The sequence below is a fragment of the Trachurus trachurus genome, assembly GCF_905171665.1.
Source record: "Trachurus trachurus genome assembly, chromosome: 7".
In the NCBI taxonomy this organism is placed as follows: Eukaryota; Metazoa; Chordata; class Actinopteri; order Carangiformes; family Carangidae; genus Trachurus; species Trachurus trachurus.
In genome coordinates this window covers 15798775-15821338 of record NC_139901.1, presented here as the reverse complement: position 1 = coordinate 15821338, position 22564 = coordinate 15798775, and the positions used below count along the sequence as shown (strand labels likewise).

Genomic DNA, 22564 nt, shown 5'->3' with positions numbered 1-22564 from the left:
TTGCCCGGCCTAAAGATGTGGGTGGGCACCCGCACACACTGATGACTTGTTGTAGGAAACCTAGAGGTGTACTGCACTTGAACAGAAATCATGGTGGAAATGATGGATTTTGATTGAGTCCACTTTTCATCTGCTTTTTCCCCCTGCCATATATATCAGACAACCAGGATATTCAGTCATTGATTCCAATTTTTGACAACGATGTGATTATATCATGGTGTATTATTTATTCATCTGTCATTAATGTATTATCAAAAGCCCTCTGTTGTTCTGTGTATGTCAGCATTGCATTACAGTCAAGGAAGACATTGGCAGAGAGAGTCAGCGAACCATTGCCGGCTTAAAGTTCTAGTGTTCAAGTGGCAAGGCGCCCTATTTCCCCTCACTCTATCCCAGATAAATTGGGCCTCTCAGGTTTGTCTGTGAGAAAGAGAGGACAAAAATCAAAACAAACGCTCCCACTGAAGTGAAGATGGGAGTAGGGGTTGGCTTTCCTCTCTGGCTAGCGGATCAGCAACTCAACCTAGCGGGACAGCAGGCCACTTAATACCTCCCATCTTGTCCAGGTAACAGTGTGGCCCGACAGGGGGGTCAGGGAAGGTAGCAGGGTATCGTCTTACAGATCACCACTCACCCTCTGGCTTCCTCCGCATGGCTCACTTACCCTCTTCTATATCTCCAAGGCTGGGACGCGCTCGCCCTCTCTTCCCACACCCCTTAGTGAGGTCGCAAACAAACACTGAGCGTTTTCATGGATGTTTACATCCAGTTCCTCCATGAAATGAACCAAAAAACCATTTCGGTGTGAACAAGCAACATCCTTAAGATTTCCATGTTTTCTGAAAGCAAGAGGGATAAGACTAGATGCTTTTAAGATGTGGAAAAGTAAAATCTATCTGAAAGCACAAATGCAAGTCACCCTCCAAAAAGCTCTGTTTGCTAACTTCTGCTGTCAACATTAGCAGTGCAAAGGACAAGAAACTTCATATCTAAGAGGTGACTAACATAGTCAATTAACCTAATATGAGCCCAGATTTCTCATTAATCATCCTGCTTACCAGCCATATGGCCCCAGACTCCAAGGAGGCTTTGAACCTATTTGCTGTGCACTTGACCTTGCTGTTAAACCCAGGGGAACAGCAGGAGTGGAGTTCTGTTCTCCAGGATGTTGTGTGCCCTCTTCGTGGTCTGCTGGATAAATAGATGAACTCCCGGACAGATGAACAGAGCCCCAGTAATCATTACAAATTACACAGTGGACGTATAGTGAAGGATAAGGAGCTATAGTTAAATGTGAGTGTTATCACTGCTTGCATAGCCATTCGTTTTGAATAGTGCTGAAATGAATAGCCAGTGAATCAGTTGATCATTAGAAAATCATTTAAATAATCTATTAATCAAAAAAAGTCACATTCAGTGAATCCATCTTGCTGTTTTCCTTTGCTGCGATTGACTGTAAAGCAAAGTTGTAGAAGTTCTGTTTGAAATTCAAAAGTATTTCCAGTTTCACAGCATGGACAGTAGAGTGCACAGTGTGTTAATGTGACAGGAAGTAACAAAATCTATGTAAAGTATGTGATCTCTGATAATAACCCCTCAAATCCTGGAACCCTGCTATTTCTGAAGTGACAAAAGTGACAGAACTGATATGAGTCATATCCCTCTGACCCTCGCACTAAAATCAGTGTCCAATCAGTGTTTCTTTGTCTGAGCTCTCCTTCCCTGCAGCACGGCTATCATTAAGTGACTCATTTAGCCCATCACAGGTATGCCCACATCGTAACCTGCTGGTGGCTTTTAATGGAGAATGGAGTTCTTTCTAGTGTAATGCCTGCTGAAGTAGCTGGGATAATGTGACCCCTATAGTTTGGCTCTACATTAGTGCCAGAGGACCCAGCAGTGAGCTTTTAACCTGGGGACAACAGGGCCATGATTATGTTCACCACAGGGTAGGCTTGGCCAAAGGACGCTCAGCCATACACACATATGGTGACATAATGTGGACACCATACCAATTATTGGCCTATGTTTTCCACATATTTTTTGCTATTTATAGAATAGCTTCAGTCTTGCACTTTATTTAATCTGATTTTGCTGCCAGGTTGTTCTCCAGTGAGGCAGTATTTTTCTTTTCCCCCCAAAAAAGAGGGCAAGAAAGTAAAAAATAAAAATGAACTGTCTCTTGGAATTAAAAAAGTTATATTTTCTAACTTTCTACACTGAAACCATGGATTGATTTTACACACACGCTTGCACACACAGTGTTGGGTCCACACAAAATAGGCACACTTACGCTGCTTGTCCTATTTCCCTCCTTGCCACTATATCAACTCTACAGTTACCATGTTTACTGTCTCTATTCACTTACTGACTCTTTCTCTCACTGTCTCTTTTGCACACACGCACACGCACACACACAGGATCCAGTCGTATTTCAAGATAATTCTCTCTCTCTCAGTCCTCTTGTCTCAGTATCCTGAGCCACTAGACACTGAATGGAACACGGGGAAAGCCGATCTACCAGACACATATTCACACACACATGCTCGCACACACACGCACACACACAGACACACACACACACACATGCTCTCTCTCTCTCACACACACACACACACACACACACACACATGCATATACACACACTGCGTGTGGTCCCACCATTTCAATCCTCACTGTGTTTTCTAATGCTTCATCAAGTCCCAAGGTCAGGGTCTTGGACTTAATCTTTTAAATTCTTCACTGTTTCAGTCTCTTTGTCTCATCAGAAGTCACTTGCCCACCTCTGTCATTTTGTCTTCTACTCTTTCTTTTGTTTGCACGATTTCACCTCCGTGTGACCACAAAGGTTTTAGTTGTTTTATTTCCCATCTTTCTCTCTATGTCCCTCCTCTTTCTATTTTCTTCCTTCTTCTCTTATTTCCCCTTTGCATAATTTAAATCAGAATCCCCATGTGAGCACCTTGCTCTTGACCTGCTTAGAAAGCTCCTGATTGCTTTAATAGCAGTCCTTGGATCTGGAAGGTGGGCGTCTTTAAGGAACTCTGGTGAGCATGGTGTGTGTATATGTGTGTGCAGTGGGTACAAGCAAAGGGTGGTTGATTAGAACTGACCTCCAAAGTGTCAGGAGAAAAAGAAGTACAAATATGCAAAGTGGCTGTGTGCGCTCGCATAATTGGGGCAGAGAGGAGTAGTGAGGTCAAGTAGAACAAATGGTCAGCAGCGTGAACTCAGAGTCTATAAAAAAACACACAGACACTCACCACATATATGTTTATGTTTAAGCGATACTGGTCACTTTGAGGGTAGAGAGGTGAAGCTGTGATGGAAAAAGCTGCCAGTTCCACTTTACAGTCAGGGATAGCCAACAGTAAAGGCCTGTGGGTTTGTAGTGGGAAGCTCCTAGATGGAAATGAATGTAAGTGTGTGAAGCATAGCATCACTGATCCCTGAGAAAGGGCCTCTCTCTGCCGGCCTACCCCTGACAAGTAAGATTTAAAATATCAACTGGCATACACAAAAGTATAAAAGCAAGCCGGCGTGTTTTGCAGAAGAGCCACAAATGTGCACAAGGCTAAGTCCTTCAACAGTGGGATTGCCCTTAGCATTAGCCAAAGTCAGGAGCCCCAAAGTAAGGGCAGCTAAGGTTGGGGTGAGGCCTGGCAAACCCAAAGATTGAGTCTGAATTAGGCCCACCATTCAAAGCTAGTGAAAGGAGTTCCTGAGCCTCCTATTCTCTACCAGCAAATTGGGAGGAAATCTGGCTATTGTGCAGAGTTTTGAAGAGGCTGGTGGTGGGGAGGGGGCTGCACACTGTGCTTACCTATAGATGAGAGTGGAGACAAAGGGTCCTGGGACATCCAGGAGAGGCTTTGAAATCCCCCTTGGCTGGAGACGGAGGCAGCCTGGAGTAGCTCCTAAGGTCAACAGCATAAACACAGAATGGATGGAGTTTTAAGTTGAGAGTTTTCAAGACTATTTAGAACTACATTAAAAAAACTATCAGTGCATTGATGTCTGTCTGATATAGTGGTTTCATTTGTTTTGATTCATTTGACTTATAAACTAAATATGCGATTTTAGGGGATGTCGATGTTTTCATACAACTGGACCTCAGACATGGTACTTTTTAACATGTATTTAAACTTGCCACTATGGTCTTCTTCTTGCTCAACACTCAGACTGTGATCTGTTGATGTGACGTACTCCTCCTCAGAAGCACAGCAACTAACATGGTCACTCAGGATCGCTTACAATTTTATTTTCTACTTGCAAATCCTACATTTACATGGCATCTGTGTCCGTACGGCAATCTATTCAATCAAACAGAAGCTCAGCGGCGAGGTGCAGCTTTGACTTGTGCTGCTCTTTTACCACGGCACAGCTGAACTTCTTTAGTACGTGTGACAAACTGACACCAAAGAAAACTCCTAATGATGATGATGATCGTGGCAGTCTTTTAGGAGCACTTTGATGGATGAGGATTGATGTGACCTGTGTTGAGTTGTGTGCGCCTACATGCGTTTTTGTGTATTAGAGAAGACAGACCATCCCTCAGGCTAAACAGTCCCCACTAGCTCACACAAACACACGTTTTTGATGGGCAGCGTTACACTGCAGCTACCCTCTTCCTGATCAGCAGTGCAGCCCGGGGCTCTTCCGGAGTCTCTCACCCCTTCCAGAGTCCAGCTCTCCCCCGCCTGGCCTACTATACCAATACCGCCCCTCTCTTCTTATTTTCTCTCCTCTTTCTCTGTCTCTCTCTCATTAATCAATGTCAAGCCGTTCAACAACAAGGCCGACATTCTTCCCCTGCCTACCTCCTCTGTTTCTCATATATGTCATTGTGCCCTGACCCTCCCCCTCCACCAACTCAGCGGCCACCATCGTATTTTCACATGGACGCGGAGCCCAAACCCAGGCGGACACTGACAACATTAAAGGTTGTTCAGTGGCGATGTAAGGGAGACACACAAAAAAAAAAAGTGAGGAGGAGACATTTCTCTCTTTTCTGTCCTTTCTTCCTCCCTTTTCCTGCCTTCCTCCGGCCGGGGGAAGAAAGGGATGCCACAGTCGTTTACATAATTCATGGCAGACACAGGAGAAAACGGCCCATTGAGGAGTAAAAAAAAGTTTGGATGGAGTAGTCATGGGGGGTGGAGGAACATCTATGCCAGTCTTTGTGCCCCCAAACCCATCTTCTCCATGTCTCTCCATTCATTACCACTCCCCACACACACAGCCATTGTTCCATATACGCCATTAACCTCTGGTATAAGTCGGCCGCCTCTCCTCCTATCAAGACATGTCTCCATGGGAAAGAAATAATTTCATCATGTCTTGGCAAAACTGGGGAATACATCATTTCATAGCTGTTTTTCCTTTTTTCTTTTTTTTCTTTTTTTGCTGATGTTGAAATTTTGATGGACACGGTAGACGAAAAAGTCATTAACCTGCATGTACTGTAACTATCAAAGGAGGAGAGAGGGGAGGGGCAGGACTTTGCTTAGATGAAATTAAACTTGATTAGGTGAGGTGAGGTGATGCTGACGTTGTCCATGCAGACACATCTCAGACATGTTCGCATAAATTTCACACATGTAAAACACTCATGTACACACGATTCTTCAAATAAGCATCTCCAGCATTTCTAAATGTCCCCCGGGTCACCAACCATTAGTCATCGGTGTCCTTTTCATTGTTGTGTGCTGCTGCAGTTCTGTTTTTTTTTCCATACTGTATTTCCACTATTAACCTGTAAAACAAATCACAGACCATCCTATCACTAATACCCTGTTTAAACACTTAACTGTCCACGTTTACATTGAATAATGAGGCCACTTCTCGCATGAGCTCCTCTGCATGTCGTTTGTTTACAAAGACGCAGATTGTCTCCAAATCAGCAGTCATTTGGGGGGAAGCATGTGCTTAGAAATCTTGTTCTCTCTCTGCGCCCTCCTTCCCTGAGCATCTGTATGTATTTGTTGTACTAATGAATGGAACAAAAGTTTCCGGGGGCCCAGTGGAAAGGAGGGGAACAGTGTGTGAGGGAGAACAACTGTGGCGAGCTGAAGTGGACTGTGCAGAGTGGTCAGTCGGCATGTGGTTGACAGTGAGAGAACAGAGGACGGCGAGAGTGATGGAGGCTTGACGCCGCAACCTTGCCTCCTTTCTCTTGCCTTTTCCTCCAACCCCTCCTCGAGCCCTTCTCTCGAGATGATAGATGACCCTCCCTCTCATTCATGTCAAAAGCTCTTGCCCCTCAGACCTCCAAAGTTACAAGGCTATTGTCTGCACATGTGCACATGCACGCACGCACACTCCACACACACACACACAATCGCAGCCGTCTAGTCAATCTCCTCGTCCACCCGGAGACAATCAGTCTTTTTCATCTGCGCTGGTGTTTACCAAGACTTCAACCTCTCACCCTTACAAGCAGACCTGCAGACCTTGTCATCGACACACAGATAGACAAACACATACACTCGCCATCGTTCCCACTGAGACCTCTACCTCCAGGCAGCAGGTATGGATTTGTAAAGAGCTGGAGATGAATGAATGGATAGACAGATCAGGAGAAGGGCAGGGAGAGAGGTAGAGAACGAGGAGTGCAGAACGGACACTGGGCAGTAAATTACTTTGCCAATCAATCTTCCCCCTGGGTACCCTTGATGAAAGCTGTCCAAACTTTCCCCCACTACTTTAAGTAACCCTCCTACAGTTTGTCAGCGGAGGGCTGGGAAATAGGGTGGACAAACAAGTCGCAAGATTAAATGTTGCTGGGAGGAGAGAGGCAAGGAGAGGAAAAGACGGAGAGGACCTTAGGAAGCAGGGAGAGAAGCAGGGAGGTCAAGTATGAGAGAAAATGTGTGTGTGTGTGTGAGGGGAGTCGGAGGGAAGCAGAGTTTGGATTAAAGAGCAGGGGGATGTGCTGTGGGGATGGAAATGGGCACTCATGCTATAAAAAATGGCGAACTGTTAAGGAAGGTTTATGCAGAGGAATTTATCCTATTTCTACTCACTTTAAGTTCAGTGGCTTCTGACACACACACACACACACACACACGCGCGCGCACGCACACACACACACACACACACACACACACACACACACACACACACACACACACACACACACACACACACACACACACACACACACACACACACACACACACACACACACAACTCAGCTCAGCTCATGGGTCTACATGGGTGGCACAACAGGATGACATGCAGTGACTTCAAACATGTGACACCTCCCAATTACAGCACAGAACAGGGATAAGGCTATAGGGATCTGTGGCTGACTGAGACACACACACACACACACACACACACACACACACATACATGCACATACACGCACACACCTCACTTTTTTCACAAATTTCTTTGACTTTTTTAGCGACAGGGGACGTGTGGAGATCTCACTGGCCACACACATATGCACAACATCCACTCACACAAATACCCACCGTACAAACACACATACACATACACACACACACACTCATAGAATGTTTTCTCTTTTACACTTGTTTTCTGGCAACTTTGAGAGTGTCTCTGCCCAGAACTGTGAAGGGAGAGTGAGGGCTGTTGGGAATGTTAATTTGGTAATTTGTTGTTTTATATAAGCAGGGGAGGGATGGTGGTGATGGTGGTGGAGCAGCGAGGGCAGCAAACACAGTCTGTGTGTTTGGGTCTGGTGATCGTGGTGGTGGTGGTGGGGGGTTGGGGGTTGGGGGTTGGGGGGTGACAAGGTCCAGCTCAGTGATGCAGATGACTCCCAACCAAGTTATTTTTCTGCGAAAGAATTGGGCAAAAATACCATGACGGTCGGAGAGCAAGAAGCGCCCCATGCCCATAGAAGGTATTAAGATGTCTCTGATACATAGCTGCCCTCCTCCTCCTCCTGTTCCCCATGTCTCCTACTCTCAGTCACTCTCTCACTCCTAAATCTGGGATGGTGGCCAAGTGCCACCAAGGACACTAAGGCTAATAAATCATCCTCATTTCAACATCTGCCCAGTCCCAAAGGGCTGCCCACTGCCACCACCCCACCCCTTGTGAAGATGGGTCCTTGGCTTTATTCCTCTTTCAGCATCCCTCCATACTCCCCCACTGACACCCCCTCCCTGACCGACAAAACGTCTATTGTTCCATGCCCAAGTGAAGAAGAGACCCTCTTTTCCCTTCTTTGACAAAAGCCGTCTGAAGCCAAGATGGGGACTGCCAGCCGAGATGCCTGGGACCCGGCAGGGGTGCCCCCTCCCCCCCTTCTAATTTTCTCCCGCCTTCTGGTTCATCCATCCCTTGCCCTCGCTTTCTTTTTTACTTTTAATACTCCCCTCCTGTGGGGGTCACTCACTCAGCTCGCCCCCCACCCTTTTCATAGTGCTGAACTCTCAGCCTTGCATAAAGACATCAAGTGACAGCAGCGAGAGAAAACAGCCAGATTTGGCAGAAAGAGATATTCGACATGGCTGTCAGTGGCCATTCTGCATGCCTTTTGTTCCCTTGGGTGTAGTTGAAATAGATAAATAAACAGTCATAGGCTGAAAAGCCGGGATCAGAAGCTTGTCGCATTTATTCATATTGAACGGAGAAGAAAAAGAGGCAAAAACCTGCTGTTGCCAATTAAAAAGAGTGAGACAAAACTCAATTCACAGTGTTTAGATTTAGTTTCATGGTTGAGCCTAAAACTGGGCCATTCAGTGTCTTTCTGTGCTTCGCTCCAAAGATGGCAGTAGGTCTTTAGCGTTGTGGGTGTCTCCGTGTGGAAAAGAAGAGCTGGGAAGTTGTCTCTGGGCTCATCAGTTAAGAAGCACTCTCTCCACGGTTACTCACACAGCTTCATTTACTGTGAATGCACATCACTTTTTCCCAGCACCTCCAACTCACCCCCAACAACGGGGAGTACCGCCCATAACTGTGCACGGGCCAGCCACTGGCCACATTCACAGGACTGTCTGCTTCAAAAAGAACAAAGTCACACCAGTTTGACTCGTCAAGAGACTTTGACAATGATGCTTGCCAAGAAATTTTTGGATTGCAAACATGTGCCATTTTTATTAGTTCTAAAATAACACACAAAAGCTCTAAAATTATACATTTTTAGGGTAAAATGGACCAAAATAATCATAATCATTTATCATGCATCTGTTAGCTCCTTTGTGTGCATAACATTTTCTTAGCCTGATTACTCCAGGGTTAAGACAGGAGTCATAATCATTAAATACTCGATTGTTCAGTCTCACTTTCCAGTGTTTACTGGTGGGCCTCAAATCTTAACTTTATGCTAATGTTTTCATTTTGCCAAAACTACTGAAGCAGGGAAGAACATTTACCAACAAGGTCCTATGATGAATTAGTCAATTAGTGTAAGTGGCATTCTTGTTTCATATTTTACTCTGAATTATGTAGATGGAGCCACTGTAATTAATGCTTTTTTTCTTTTTTGTGGTGGGGTCATTATGCATGGAAATGTATTTGCCTCTAATTCAGAGCTTTGAGTGTTTTCTCATTAAATGTGGCACGGGCTCCAGGATGCAAATACATCTCCACAAAAGGTTTCTTAATAAACATTGTTTACTGCATTCCAGTTTCCATTTTGACATAATATGCTTTGTTCTCTACAGTGTTTCTCAACATACTTATGATCAGACTTAATTCATGCCTTATAAAATTTAAAGAAAATATTGGGAAAAATATGTGTAAACTAAATTTCTGCTCCTTGGCCGACCATCAGCTCTTCTCTCCCCCTGCAAAACATTTAGATTTCCAATTAGCCCCTGAGAAGAATGGCTAATTTACCACAGCAAGCAGGCGTCTGATGTCTCAATCTCCCGGGTGTCAGCGCTGTGAAAAGGCGTACTCGCATGTCGGCATGCACGCACACTTACGTATGGAGACACACAAGCCCATGAAAGAAAGCATGCTGAAGTGAGCATGAGGGGGAGAACAGATCAAGTCCAGCATGTGGAGTGGAAGAAAAAAGTTAAGACGTTTAAAAAAAAAAAATTAATGCAAAACAAATAAGGGAAGCGCTCAAAAAAAAAAAAAAGAAAGTCAGTGAAGAGGGGTCTTATTGAGGCACTAGAGCAGCAGGACAGGCAGCAGTTCAGCAGTGGCCCCAGATTGACTCGTCTGTGAGTGGATAGCCAGCCAGCTCCTCCACACAACACCCACATTGTCCACTGTGCCAACGAGCCAGAGCAGCACTCCGCTCCTCAGGGGGCTGCCTGAGACGAACACATTATAGATACATGTTAGCCTTGGCTCGACCTTCTGTACACTGTGTGTAGCACTCAGCGGAAAGGAGACAGAGGAAGGAGGGAGGAGCTGAGAAATGAAACGCACATGGAAGTTATTGAAAACTACAAAAAGGATAAACCTCCGCGACAGCTTAACAGGCTCGAAAAAGTCTTAAAAAGTCTTATAAAGAGAACAGTGCAATCACTCTAATGTCTACTGAATTGAAGATTCTGTGAAACAAGATATAATGTGTCTGAGGGGGTGAGAACGGAGAGATAAAGGGAGAGAGATGCTATTTTATCGCAAGAATCCATTGGCTTCATAAGCCAGTGGTTTTGGCTCTGGTTATCTGTCAGAATCAGCTTACACGATCTTCCATCTTTTACTTTGTGCCTTACGAGCCCCCTACATAGCCCGATGGGGAACCTCGAAGCTACAGCGCTATCATGCTGTGTAATGGTCACTAGCGAGCGGCCAAGCTACCTCCCTCTGCCCTGATAGGGAGAGAAAGAAGAGACATTCCTGTCAGGCTCCCAAAACCCAAACAACATTAGTGGCTCTGTCCTATTTCTCCCAATGTTCCCTTTCCAAGCCCGCTGTTAAACACACACAGTTCCCCACAAAATGTTGTTGTTTCAGCTTCTATATCTCCACTGTCATTAACCAGAGGCAGGCTGACTGTCACTCTCTTCTCAGGCTACGTGTCTGCAGCCAGTCCCTCATTCACTTAAGGCCCATCAGCGCCCGCAGTCTTTATCTTGCCCAGGGCAGCCCTGTGATAACACTGTTAACAACACTAATGTGCGGCATGAGGGAGCCACTGGAGCTGCCACTGTCAGGGTGAGTAAGTCAGGTCAAGGGCTTTTAACATCTGGTGAGGTTGCAGCGAACCTACTCCATCTCCACTTTATGCGCCACATACTCCCGTGCTGCGTGCTTCTCCATTTCCCTTTGTTCAAACTCCATGTCCATCTTTTTAGTTTCATAACCTCTTCCCCTGTTTCTCTGCTTTCCAACGTTAACAGTGTGGGGAAAAGGAAAAAAAAGATCTTGACGGAGCTGGGCAGGACTGAGCGAGGCCTTCCCTCCCCACGTGCCTCAAGGAAAACACTGGTGTTATTTTAGAAATCACACTGTTAAAGATTAATGTGGGCCTGGAGGAGTGTGTCATCGTTCCTTAACGACAGGGCCGAGACACTGAATAAAGCCGGCACTGTGTTCTGTCCCACAGCCCAAGGACAGATAAGTTTCCTCTCACCAAGCTCACCCCTCCTCCTTTGTCCAATAACTCTCTCCCTAAGTCATCTATTACAACCGCAGGGGCCAAAATAGAAGAAATTTAATGAGTGAAAGGCTCCAAAATCAGTTTCTTCCCTGCTCTTTTTTGTTGGTCTTAATTTTTTTCTTTTTTGTTATTGAAATAGACTAAGGCGTCGTCGTAGAATAGTGTACGTTATGGCTTTGCAAATATAAAAACAACAAAAAAAAGGGTCAGGAGGGTGTTCACAAACATTTTCCATGCTGATTGCTCTAGTTAGATGACTAATGGAAAGTCCTGGCTCCAAACTGTGACCATGCAACTCCCCCAATAAAGTCATCTGTCATCATCCTGTGGACTGGCCAGACAGACAGCTATAAACCAAGGTTCAGAGACCACGGCAGCGCATCCTATCTATACCTGTCATGGCTTTGTTAGTCTAACAGCCAGGATGATCATGATAGCTTGATATTAACAAATAAAACCCGTATCACAGAGACCAATGAAGATAGTAGGAAGAGTTTTAACAGCTGATGATGCCAATGATAAAGACCTGTAAAGTTTGATGCGTCTCAACTCTGAGGTGTGCAAATGGGACTCAGTATCCCCTGGTGAAGGTTTTTGCTGATAATGGAAGCACTCGATAAGCCGGGGAACATCAATCTTAGTGACAGAGATAGTCTCTGCCTCTCACTAATAGGGTTGTAAAGAGCCTTCACCTTATATGGCCCAGCTAATAAACTCGTTTGTGATGAGCCCGAAGGTCAACTGAATAGGCATTCATATTCACCCGCATATTATAAATATGTTTTAGTCTCTGACAAAGTCTAGACAAAGTTAGTCTGAAAACTGATGGTTGTCACTGATGTGACTGTTCTTCAGGTTATATGTCATAAAAGGGATTAAACGTTGGAGTGACTTGAGAATCTGTCCGATATTAAAATCGTCCTTGGCAGCGTCTCACACCACAAAGTCCACTGTATTTTCAGTTCCTCGGAATAGTCTGAAGCATCATTATCATCGCTTTTGCAACATCGTTGCCACGCAGCCTTTTGAAGTCAGTGACGATCCCAGAAATGATCAAAGACACTTCAACTCATCTCGAGTTTTGATGACAAAAACATCAGACAATGGCCTTTGTACGAGGGAGTGGGACTGCTACTTTATCTGCACTCAATTATATCTCCTTCAGTGTCTTCAAGGCCAAATCATAAAGACTGATGACTGAGGCTCTCTAAGATGCAACTGTATCATTGTGAATCTCCTTTTTAAAACCCCAGGCCTGTTTTCATCCCTGACACACACATGATATCTCAAGCAAGTTGAGTAAACAGGACAGTAGTGAATCATGTGATTACAATGTTCTGGGACATTGTAGCCGTCTAATCAATTTTGTTAGCTGCATAAATCATGACAGCTTGACATTTATTGTAGAGGTGATGGGTTGATCTTGTGGACTTGGAGACAGCTTTCCTGGTGATTAATGTTGCTATCTTTCCAGAGTGAGGATAAAAAGACTTGTGTACAAAGACAGAGGGAGGGTTGTGAAGAAAAGAAAAATGACACAGCATTAGAGTGTCAAAGAGGTTGTTATGCAGCAGCAAACTTTAGACTGAGTGAATAAATGAAGGAGGGACAGTGGACAGTTCAACCTGTCATTTCTCAGTGCCGCTGCTTTTACTGTAGAGTATTTAATACCGCACTCATAGGTTTTTCCACATGAACCACTGAGTGTTGCTTTTTACAGAAACTGTCAGCAAATAATTTAGCAAGGAGCAGTTACATTAGTATTGTTTGATATTTACTTGTTACATTCATGTACTTCCAACGGGTGGAAGAAGAGAATTTGAAAACAACCAGCCACCATGATTTAGGGGCCATTATTTGAAATTTGGCACTGATGTTTGTTTGTTTTTGTTTTTTTTGTTTTTTTGTTCTTTCCTTCACATAAACCCAATGAAAAATAGGTTCCTCACCGGCCACCAGAGTGAAAGAAACCGTTTGTAACTAGTATCTCCAGACAGTATCTTTTGGCAGTAGCAGCTGGCTTAACTGCTCCTCTTTATATGTTTCCACCGTGTAAATAATCTGATTGGCCACCAAAAGAAATCACGAGGATAAACAGCGCAGTAGTTACAGTCCATTTGTTACACACAAATGTGTTTTGTCTTTTATCTCCACATCATACTCAAAATAATACACATAATAGCAGCTATTAGAACTATTAAGCTGCCATTATTATTGTTGGTATTTATATCGTGTACGTGCTTCATTCAGTAATAATTGCATTTGAATTAAGCCTTAAAAATATATTGAAGTTTTTTACTTCAGTTGCTAGTGGGATTGTAGAATGCTGAATCAATCATCTAAGTCAGAAACACACTTTTTATCTGTTTCAGTAGAAGGAATGACACCTTTATGTTTAACAGACACTGCATTTAGTGTATCTCAGTCACTTAAGGTACGTGTATGTTGTGGCTAATTAAATATAGGAAAACAAGAGTGTTTCGAGTGTGTTGGTGCAATGAAAGCAGCCAAAAATACACACTACCTATCTAACAAAGAGTGTCTTATGAACTCACGGATCTGTTTACTCTTTCCTCAGCACATGCCGCACCATTCACCCCTGTCCTACTGATGACCTAACATCTAAGCTTCACGTCTTCCCTGTAAACACAGAGGCTATACCAGCACAAAAAGGCCATTGATAGGGTGAAGACAGGCCAAAGAACTAAGTGGATACTTAGCATGAACAGAGGACAGAAGACATTCTGGAGGTGTCTGATAATTTATTTGCATTACTGTTACTCCTGTAATTAGGTAATGGTTAGAGTATGTGTACAGTTTCGTTATTCTGTTTGATGAATGAGATCAAACTCATATCTCTAAAGTACCCTGCTGCTGCACACAAAAACAAAAACACACTCATACCTCTGCGCAGGAAATCCACGGTCAGGCCTTGTTTGTTTATCTGCTGGAGAAATCTCATCAGCAAATCACTCGGCATAGCTTTGGCCCTCTCAAGCATCATCATCATCGTGTGTAGGGCTTGACCTCGGTGTAAACCCTTGGAGCCTTAAAGAAAGCCCCTGCTTGTCCCGGGCACTGACCCATATATACTGTACATGCACTTAGCCTCTAAGTCACTGGAGACTGTTCACTTCAATGTCTTGGCTTGTGCCCAAGCTACTTGTATATATGTGTGTGTGTGTGTGTGTGATTCAAAATTCAGAAAAGCCACAGGATGGATTTGCAAAGAGATGCCTGACAGACTAACTAACAAACAAAAAGAAAAAGAAAAAAACACTCGCAACCAAACGCTTAACTTTCTCTGTCTTGTCGTTTCCTTCTTTCTTGTAACATCTGTCCACATCTAGTTCTTCTTGTGTGAGCCAGCTTTCCCTTCCTGTATGTGTATTTGATTTGCTGAAAGTGAATGGGGAGAAAGGAAAGGCTTCCAAAACCCCTCTGTTTATGTTGAAATATGCAAACGTTGTAAATACTTAGCCGGACCCTGGTAAACGATATGCAATTTACTTGCCAGTTATCCCTCGTCACGTGACAATATCTCCCTGGCTGCTGTCCAGAAAAGCCACCGGTCCGATGAGAGATCCCCCTCTCTCTGTTTCCGCATCCTTTTTTTTACCTTCCTAAAGGAATTCCTAATTTGTATTTGAGAGACTTTCTGGCACTAGACAGTGTGGTCCAGTGTATGTTTCTGAATACTCTAATTCACTTTGCAAGGGGAAATGGAGATATGAAACATATGACATTGCTGAGCTGAAAAGCCAATATGAGATTTATGCCGTTCATAAATGTAAACGTTCATATATGCATAGACTGTGAAGGCATCTTGCTCAACTGAGGTATGTGAAATTAAAAGTATCCGGGCCATGACCTTTGATTCAATCTATATGCCCTCAAGTCAAGACCCTAAATCTTACTGCCATAACCCCCTGCTTGCTCGGAGGCAATATGTGTCATGGTGAGAATAGGAGATCATTAGAAATAAGGCAATATTATTTTCCTTCCTGCTTCCACGTATCGATAAACTGCAACCTTTATCAAAATGAAGAGGGAGTACGTGATATATCATTATCTGAAAGGCATGCCACAGCAGCTGCTGATGCTGTGTAGGCAATCCTCTTAGGCCAAAAGGTAGCGGTATTTATTGGACCTCAATACCGTGGCTGTCACAACATCTGCTAGCAGGAGATCTATCGGCACCCCCTTATTCACTTATGATTATTACTGATCATCTGCCCAAATGACTTATCAATAAAGCAGAGGCCGAGCAGATAATTTATCTGTATGGGTCTGTCGATATCAAGTTCAGAGTCAACGGCCTTAAAAGGATAAGGGGCCTTGGACGTCAGGTGATTGATTGCCATACAAGGTCCCCATGAAAATATGACCCTTTTAATAAATTTGCCAAATCCGTCTCTCCTCCCTCCACCTCCCTTTGCATTCCTCTCACTCTTTTTCATGAAAGCGAGCTTCTTTCCCAAGGTTTGTTTGCCGGAGTGCAAACCTCACTTTGTAACATCACTGTCTCGCTGAAAAGACTTCAAACGCCTCAACTGTCAAACCTATGAACACAAGTATTTGATCGGCTCATTTGTAATCAAGCGCATAATGTGTGACACCTAGACCACACATGTCTATGCAAGACCTACGAATAATACAGGACGTTGAAATGATGAGACAAGTTTGTCCGAGGTCAAAGTGAACCCTGCCAGGATAATTCACTATAGTATTCTCTTCATAAATCACGTAAAGACTCTAAGGACATACGGGGTCAATGCTCATTCTGTAAATATCAGCCGTTTGTATTTGACAAGAGGCCGTGACTTTTCAGAGTCGCACAATAGTTCTGAGTGTTTGCCTTCCAAATCTAACCTTTGTGCGCTAAGCTCTATCTTACCAACAGTTCTCAGTTCCGTCACAGGCCGCACCCTGTACAGACCCATCTGGATGTAGGGTTGGGTAACAGTGTTAGCTTTAGCGCGGTGTGATAAGTGTCAAGCCAATCTGATCTCTCCTTTTTCTCTCAGACAATGGCATCTCATGCATTTCTTTGGCATCAGTTTCTTTTTCTTTTTTTTCGCTTTTACTAATGAACTGTATAATTTTCTCACATTAAGCTTCACACAGAAGTGTAGATAGCGATAAGGAATCAAACAGCGATTATATTTGTAATTACTTTCTAGAACAGCTTAAACTGAGACAGAGAGAAAATTTTCTATCAGCACTCCCCTTGATGTTTGCTTTGGCCAAAGCACCTCAAGTCTTCCGCTTATTAAAGTCATGATGAATATATTCTATCTGATGGACGCCCAACTTCCTGGTATTTAGCGGTGCAAATTTCTACCCTGCTTTCTCCTTCTCCTGCCTTAGTCTTCCCACCTCCCTACTTCAGCTCTGTGAGCAACCTCATTGTTAAGGCATGTTTTTAACAAGTCATAGTGCTGGTCTTGTTTTGGGTCAGCTGTCAAAGCCTCTATCTCTGGGAAGTCCCGAAATAGCCCTATTTTACACCCTTTTAAAGGACAAGCCAGAGAAAGGACTTGGAAGTACAACCAGGCACCAACTGACTTAATGCTCAAAAGCAGACAAAATCAGACGTGTATCCTTAGTCAAACAGTCTCTAACAGATTCTGGCAGGAAAGTGTAAAAGGTTCATTATCAGGGAGTTCAAATGATAGCAAGAGACCTCAGAGAATAACACTGGAGACTTGATATCCCAATTGCTTTTTCTTCCTTTTTTGGGCAGCCGTGTATTTCATTGATTGTGAAGTATTCCGATCAGATTTGCCAGTATCTGGAGTCAGAGGAGTCAGATCCATTTGTTGAGATCATGTTTGACATGATGGTTAGCTCCTATTTTAAAGGCTCCAGCAATGAGAAACAGAGCCTTCCCTTTCATTTTCTCTCTTTTTTCTTTTTTTCGATCTCTGACACAAATACGCTCTCTCTGCAGTTTATTATTCAACATGACCCACAGTGAAAGACCGCTTCCTCTCTCATCTATACGTCAAAAAGATCAATAACCCATCCAGCCATTGCCACCACAATGAAATCCTGTCATTGTGCCAAGAAGCTGCAAAAGTTCCCAATAAATGCATAGCAAAACTTTCAATTTGTGGCTTTCTTGGTGTGGCTCTTGCAGCCAATGGGTTGTCAGTCAGGGCCCTGTTTCAAAAAGCCCTGAGGTTTGTTTGCTGCTGGTTCTTTTTGGAAACTTGTGGCTTTGTGACATCCGCAGCCATCATTGGGCCGTGTTGCTGTATTGCCTCATATTATCCAAAGTTGAGGAGAATTGTTTTTGGCAACAGAATGCTAACATTTTCCTACAGTTGAAACCTCCAAGTGGGGCCCTCTTCTGCTCCTCACGCCTGAGGATGATGATGAGCAAGCTTTGTAAGGTCTACATTTAGTTGCTATGACTACTTACTCAGCCTCATTGGTAAATTATATGACTAGGTTACTGCATGGGTCATTCTATCGAGTTCTGACTAGATCTTGTGCTGTGCATGCAAAACCACTGCATATGCCTCATGGCCCAAGTCAGAAAACCCCCTCTGGACATTACTGCCTTTTCTTTTCATATTAAATGAGTTCTGGAAATAAACTGAGCAGGATTTTGCTCTGTCATGTGTTTTAGGCTGTGACAGGTCTTGTAAAAACAACGAGGCAGTCCACACTGAGTGTCTCTCACCATTTTGTGTTTTCTTTTGTCCACTTGGTCATCATGACATGTCAATACCAATGGTGCTAAAGTGCTGTTGAAAAAGTCCTGACTCTGTCCAATAACAAAAGCTGTGCTATGAAACACTAATAATGGCGGGGCTTTCCCTCCCTGCCTAGTGTGAAAACACACACCACAGACATGGTAAGATATACATATATACACACACACTCTCACACATACACAAACACACACATTTACACGTAACACTAATGAGAGTCTGGACAGCTCTTGGTGGAAGGATTCTGCAGGTGGCTGCACTTTCATCAAGCCACAACTGGATTTGTTTATGTTTGAGGGCATATGGGCCAGAGAGAGAAGTTTGTGTGCCTAGACACACACTTGCACACACTTTCTAATTACCCTCACTCCAGTGTTTTCTCTTTTCCATAAGACATATTGACATGTCAGCGTTCAGCAGGCTAGATACAGAACAAATGGACAATTTTACCCCTCTCAGTGTAGTGGAAAATCTATCCCTCTCAACATAGGCCAGTCTCTATTTGGACATGTCTCACTGACACAGAGTAAAAGTCACTTTGAGATGACGGTGACACGTGCAATAAATCATAGTACCGCCAAGTCAGTGGCCAATCACATTTTCCTTCCCTAATTAATAGCTTATTTATTTGCTTGGTGGGGTTCCACGGCAAAGCTTGGTTATTCTATGTGTGTCTCTGTCTGTGTGTATTTGTCTGGTATGTGTGTTAGCGTATGTGTATGTGTGTGCATGTGCTCGTATACAGTATGCCAGTGTTGAAAGAGTGTCTCCACCTGCCTTTGTGTTACAGTTATTGTCATCATTACACAAGCCCTGCGTTTCACCGCTGGAAACCCTGTTAACCACCAGTCTCTAAATTTTACTTTTCAAAATATGGGGGAAAAAAAAGAATTAAAAAAATAAAGCTCATTGGATCAGTTTTCAACAGACAAACAATCTGGATTAAAATTGCACAGAATTCAAAGCCAAGAAGCTTTACAATTAGCATTTTCCTGACAGTCAGCGCAGTGGTTCTAGACCCAGAACTGAGGTTTGGACGATAGCGAGCCCACACAGTCCTGACCCCCCACCTGAAGTTGAAAGACATTAAGGAATCAGTAAAACCGCTCATGTCTGCTTGCATGTTTTCTACAGTTTTAGGTTACTCTTGCACAATTTGATACACACACATATTTACACTTGGCATGTAGCTGAACAGAGCAGGGGGAAGTCCAGGACTTGTCTTATAGTTGTTGAACGCCTGGTAGCATTTTAGACGACGCAGCCAAGCTGTTGGTTTTGTAAACTGTTGCAGCTGGTCTTATGCATTACAAGAAAGGGGAAGTGCATTCTCTCTCTCTCTCTCTCTCTCTCTCTCTCTCTCTCTCTCTCTCTCTCTCTCTCTCTCTCTCTCTCTCTCTATTTCACTATCTGCTCTATCACCACGTTTAAAGTTCACAAGCACACTTTTACTTACAGAGCAGACACATTCATTTATTTTATCTTTCCTCCTAACCAAACAAAGTTAAAGAGTTATATTTAGATTATATATAAGTGTATATAAATAAGCATAGACAGGCAAAGAGAAATAAAAAAGACTTTTTTTTTTTTTTTTGGTTTCGGTAAAACAGATATTTTGTAATCTGTTCATTCAAACCAGCACATCATGAAGCTATTTTTGCACTAGTTCTTTCATCCTGAGAAATTAAATAAAGGCACGTACTCAAAATAAATTAAACTTGACACCGCAACTTCAGTAATTTAAAGAATCCTGTTTCTACTTTTAATCACTTGTATTAATTGTATGTGTCTTCACTGTCACTGTGCACCTGTTGTAAACATAAAATGCACAAGACATGAATTCAGATTCACAGCAACATGGATGTGCTGATTGTGTTTATGTTGGTGAGATTTTGAGAAAACATTTATAAGCAGTGAATTTCACCACTCACACAGTTGCGTCTTTATTCGAAACCAGGGGAGAGACATTTACAAGTCCAAACAATGTGACACACTTAATTGGCCTTAAGGGAGGCTGCATCTCTTGTGGTAGATGACATGTTTACTCTTGCGTTGTTTGAAACTGATTTCAGGAAGAGGAGGCTTCTGTAAAGGTTTAGATGATGTGTAAGTAGGCTGAGAACAGTTTTGTAAGTATCTGTGGTGTAATTGCTCCCATTTGGTGAGGCTGGGAAACAGATCCCTTGACAGCTTAATGTAGGAAGCCATGGTATACAGTGCATCAGTGCACATATGGCCCATCTGGTTCACTAGTTCAGTGAGAGGAGAGAAAGAAGAATTGAGGGTGAATGTCTGTGTCCAGGTAACAGTTTTGTGGTTTACTACATGAATGAATAGTCCTATGAACAAACAGAGACATTTTTGAATTGCTGAAAGCTCAAGAGTTCAGTCAAAAAAACAGTTGATTTAATAATTATTCTGCTGGTAGGTTCAGGTGACAACAACTCATCAGGGGAAGTTTTGTGGTTGTGAGCTCTGAGGACAACGTTTTTGATAATAGGCATGTGTTGTAGTGTTATAGCACTCTCGCCCACTTCAGGTCTGAATTAAATGATAGTTTGGCTAAAAGGACAAGAGTCTGCACATTGAGTGTGCTAAGCCAAATGTGAGTGCACACATGCACAAGTTCATACACACACAATTCATTATCACTTCCTGTGAATTAAAGCCTTGTACAGAAAGGTGCATAAAAGAAGTTGTTGTATGCCAGAATTCAAAGAATAGCCCCACAGTTTCCATGTCAGATTCCACAGCAGATAAATGTCTCTTTCCCAATCACGGTGGGCCACATTGGTTTAGGAAATACAAACTTTAATGCGCCAGCTCTAATATAAAGGCCAGTCTTGTCACAACACCCAAACAACACACCTACTGTTAAAGGGCAGATGGGGAGGATAGGGAGCAGGAAAAGGGAGGCTCAGATATGCCGTGTGTCTGTGCTTGAGGAAGTTTTATAGGCCTAATTTCCCTTAAACTCAGTAAAGTGCCACGCCAACCCCCCCCCCGCACCCTCCCTAAAACTGCTCGGAAAACAGTCTGCATCTCATCTTTGATCCTCGGTTGCCATCAATGGGCTTCAGAGAGTGAGAGAAAAAGACAGACGGACGGAGAGAGACTCTGGGTTGCCATTATATGTGAAATGCCCCCTCATTGCAGCAGAGCAGAGCAGCCCCATCTCTTCATCATTCCCCCACTTCCTTCATTTCCTCTGGCAGACACTGGGAGCATTCTACCACCCATCTGCCCCCAGTAAATATTGCTTGAAGGCTTAATTATACAGACACTCACAGACATACACAGAAACGGTCTCAGCGAAAATTTCCTGCAATGCTGAAGCGGAGAATTAACGTCAAGTCTGTGGGGCATTCATTCATCAGAGTGGGTGTGTGTGTGTGTAGTGTTATGTTTTCATCTGTGTGTATTTTTGTGACCTCTCAGTCCATTATTATATCCCTCTGGTTACATTTCTACCCCAGAGGGTCTGTGTGATGAACTGTGAACACCCTGTGCTCATGTCATCAAGCAGCGACGGTCACAGGCCGTGGCCGCGGCCCTGCGGAGCACACAATCAATATTCTCTTTTAATGATTTAGCTAACAAATTTTCTTCTCAATCAATTAAAACAGCTTGGTTCTTCCCTTGTTTACTTTTGAACGACTGTGGGTTTTGGTCTCATTTAGAACTTTACACATTTTGTTTCTGTTTTTCTGAGCAGATGATGAATGACCATGAAGAGGCCTCCCCTGACAGCTGCGTCAAAAAGGTAGGACAATTATAGCTGCTTACTATTCTACCAATCCTGTCTCTGTACCTGCGTCCTGTGTAATGGCAACTATTGTGCAGGGTTTAGCTACTTACCAAAGCTTTCCAAGTCCTTGAAAGAGGAAAGTAATACACTGGATGTTTGTCCCAAGCAGAAAAAGTAGGACTCTTCTGGCACAAACACAAACCTCAACAGATTTGTTTGAGAATACATCCACATACAGCTGTTCGACCATTTCGGTAAAAAGAAAACGTCAATGACAGATGACAGTGACACCAATATGAGCCTAAATATGCTAAAACATCTGTCTTTTTGTGATAGCTTTATTTATATAATACAGTATAATACTTTTTGTTTGAGATATACTGACCTTTCTAATATGATCATGGTCATGGATTTAAAGAGATCAAATAAACTTTCATTTTTTTGTGTGTTTCATTAACTCACAAGCCTTGCTTTTCCAAGAAGACTAACAGACATTGATATGCAAGCGAGGAAACCCATTCTTCACTTACAAAAATGCTGACACTCAAC

At 43.3% G+C, this 22564-nt stretch overlaps 1 protein-coding gene across 1 annotated transcript in view; it reads left to right on the top strand.

Moving 5' to 3' along the window:
* Positions 1 to 22564, top strand: part of prdm16 (PR domain containing 16) — a gene marked incomplete at its 3' end in the record, with an annotated part of 172804 nt that overhangs the window by 71913 nt on the left and 78327 nt on the right. The window contains exon 3 of the mRNA XM_083975148.1: positions 21983 to 22030. Within this exon, the coding sequence (XP_083831274.1) occupies positions 21983 to 22030 (48 nt within the window). The remainder of the gene's footprint in view (positions 1 to 21982; positions 22031 to 22564) is intronic.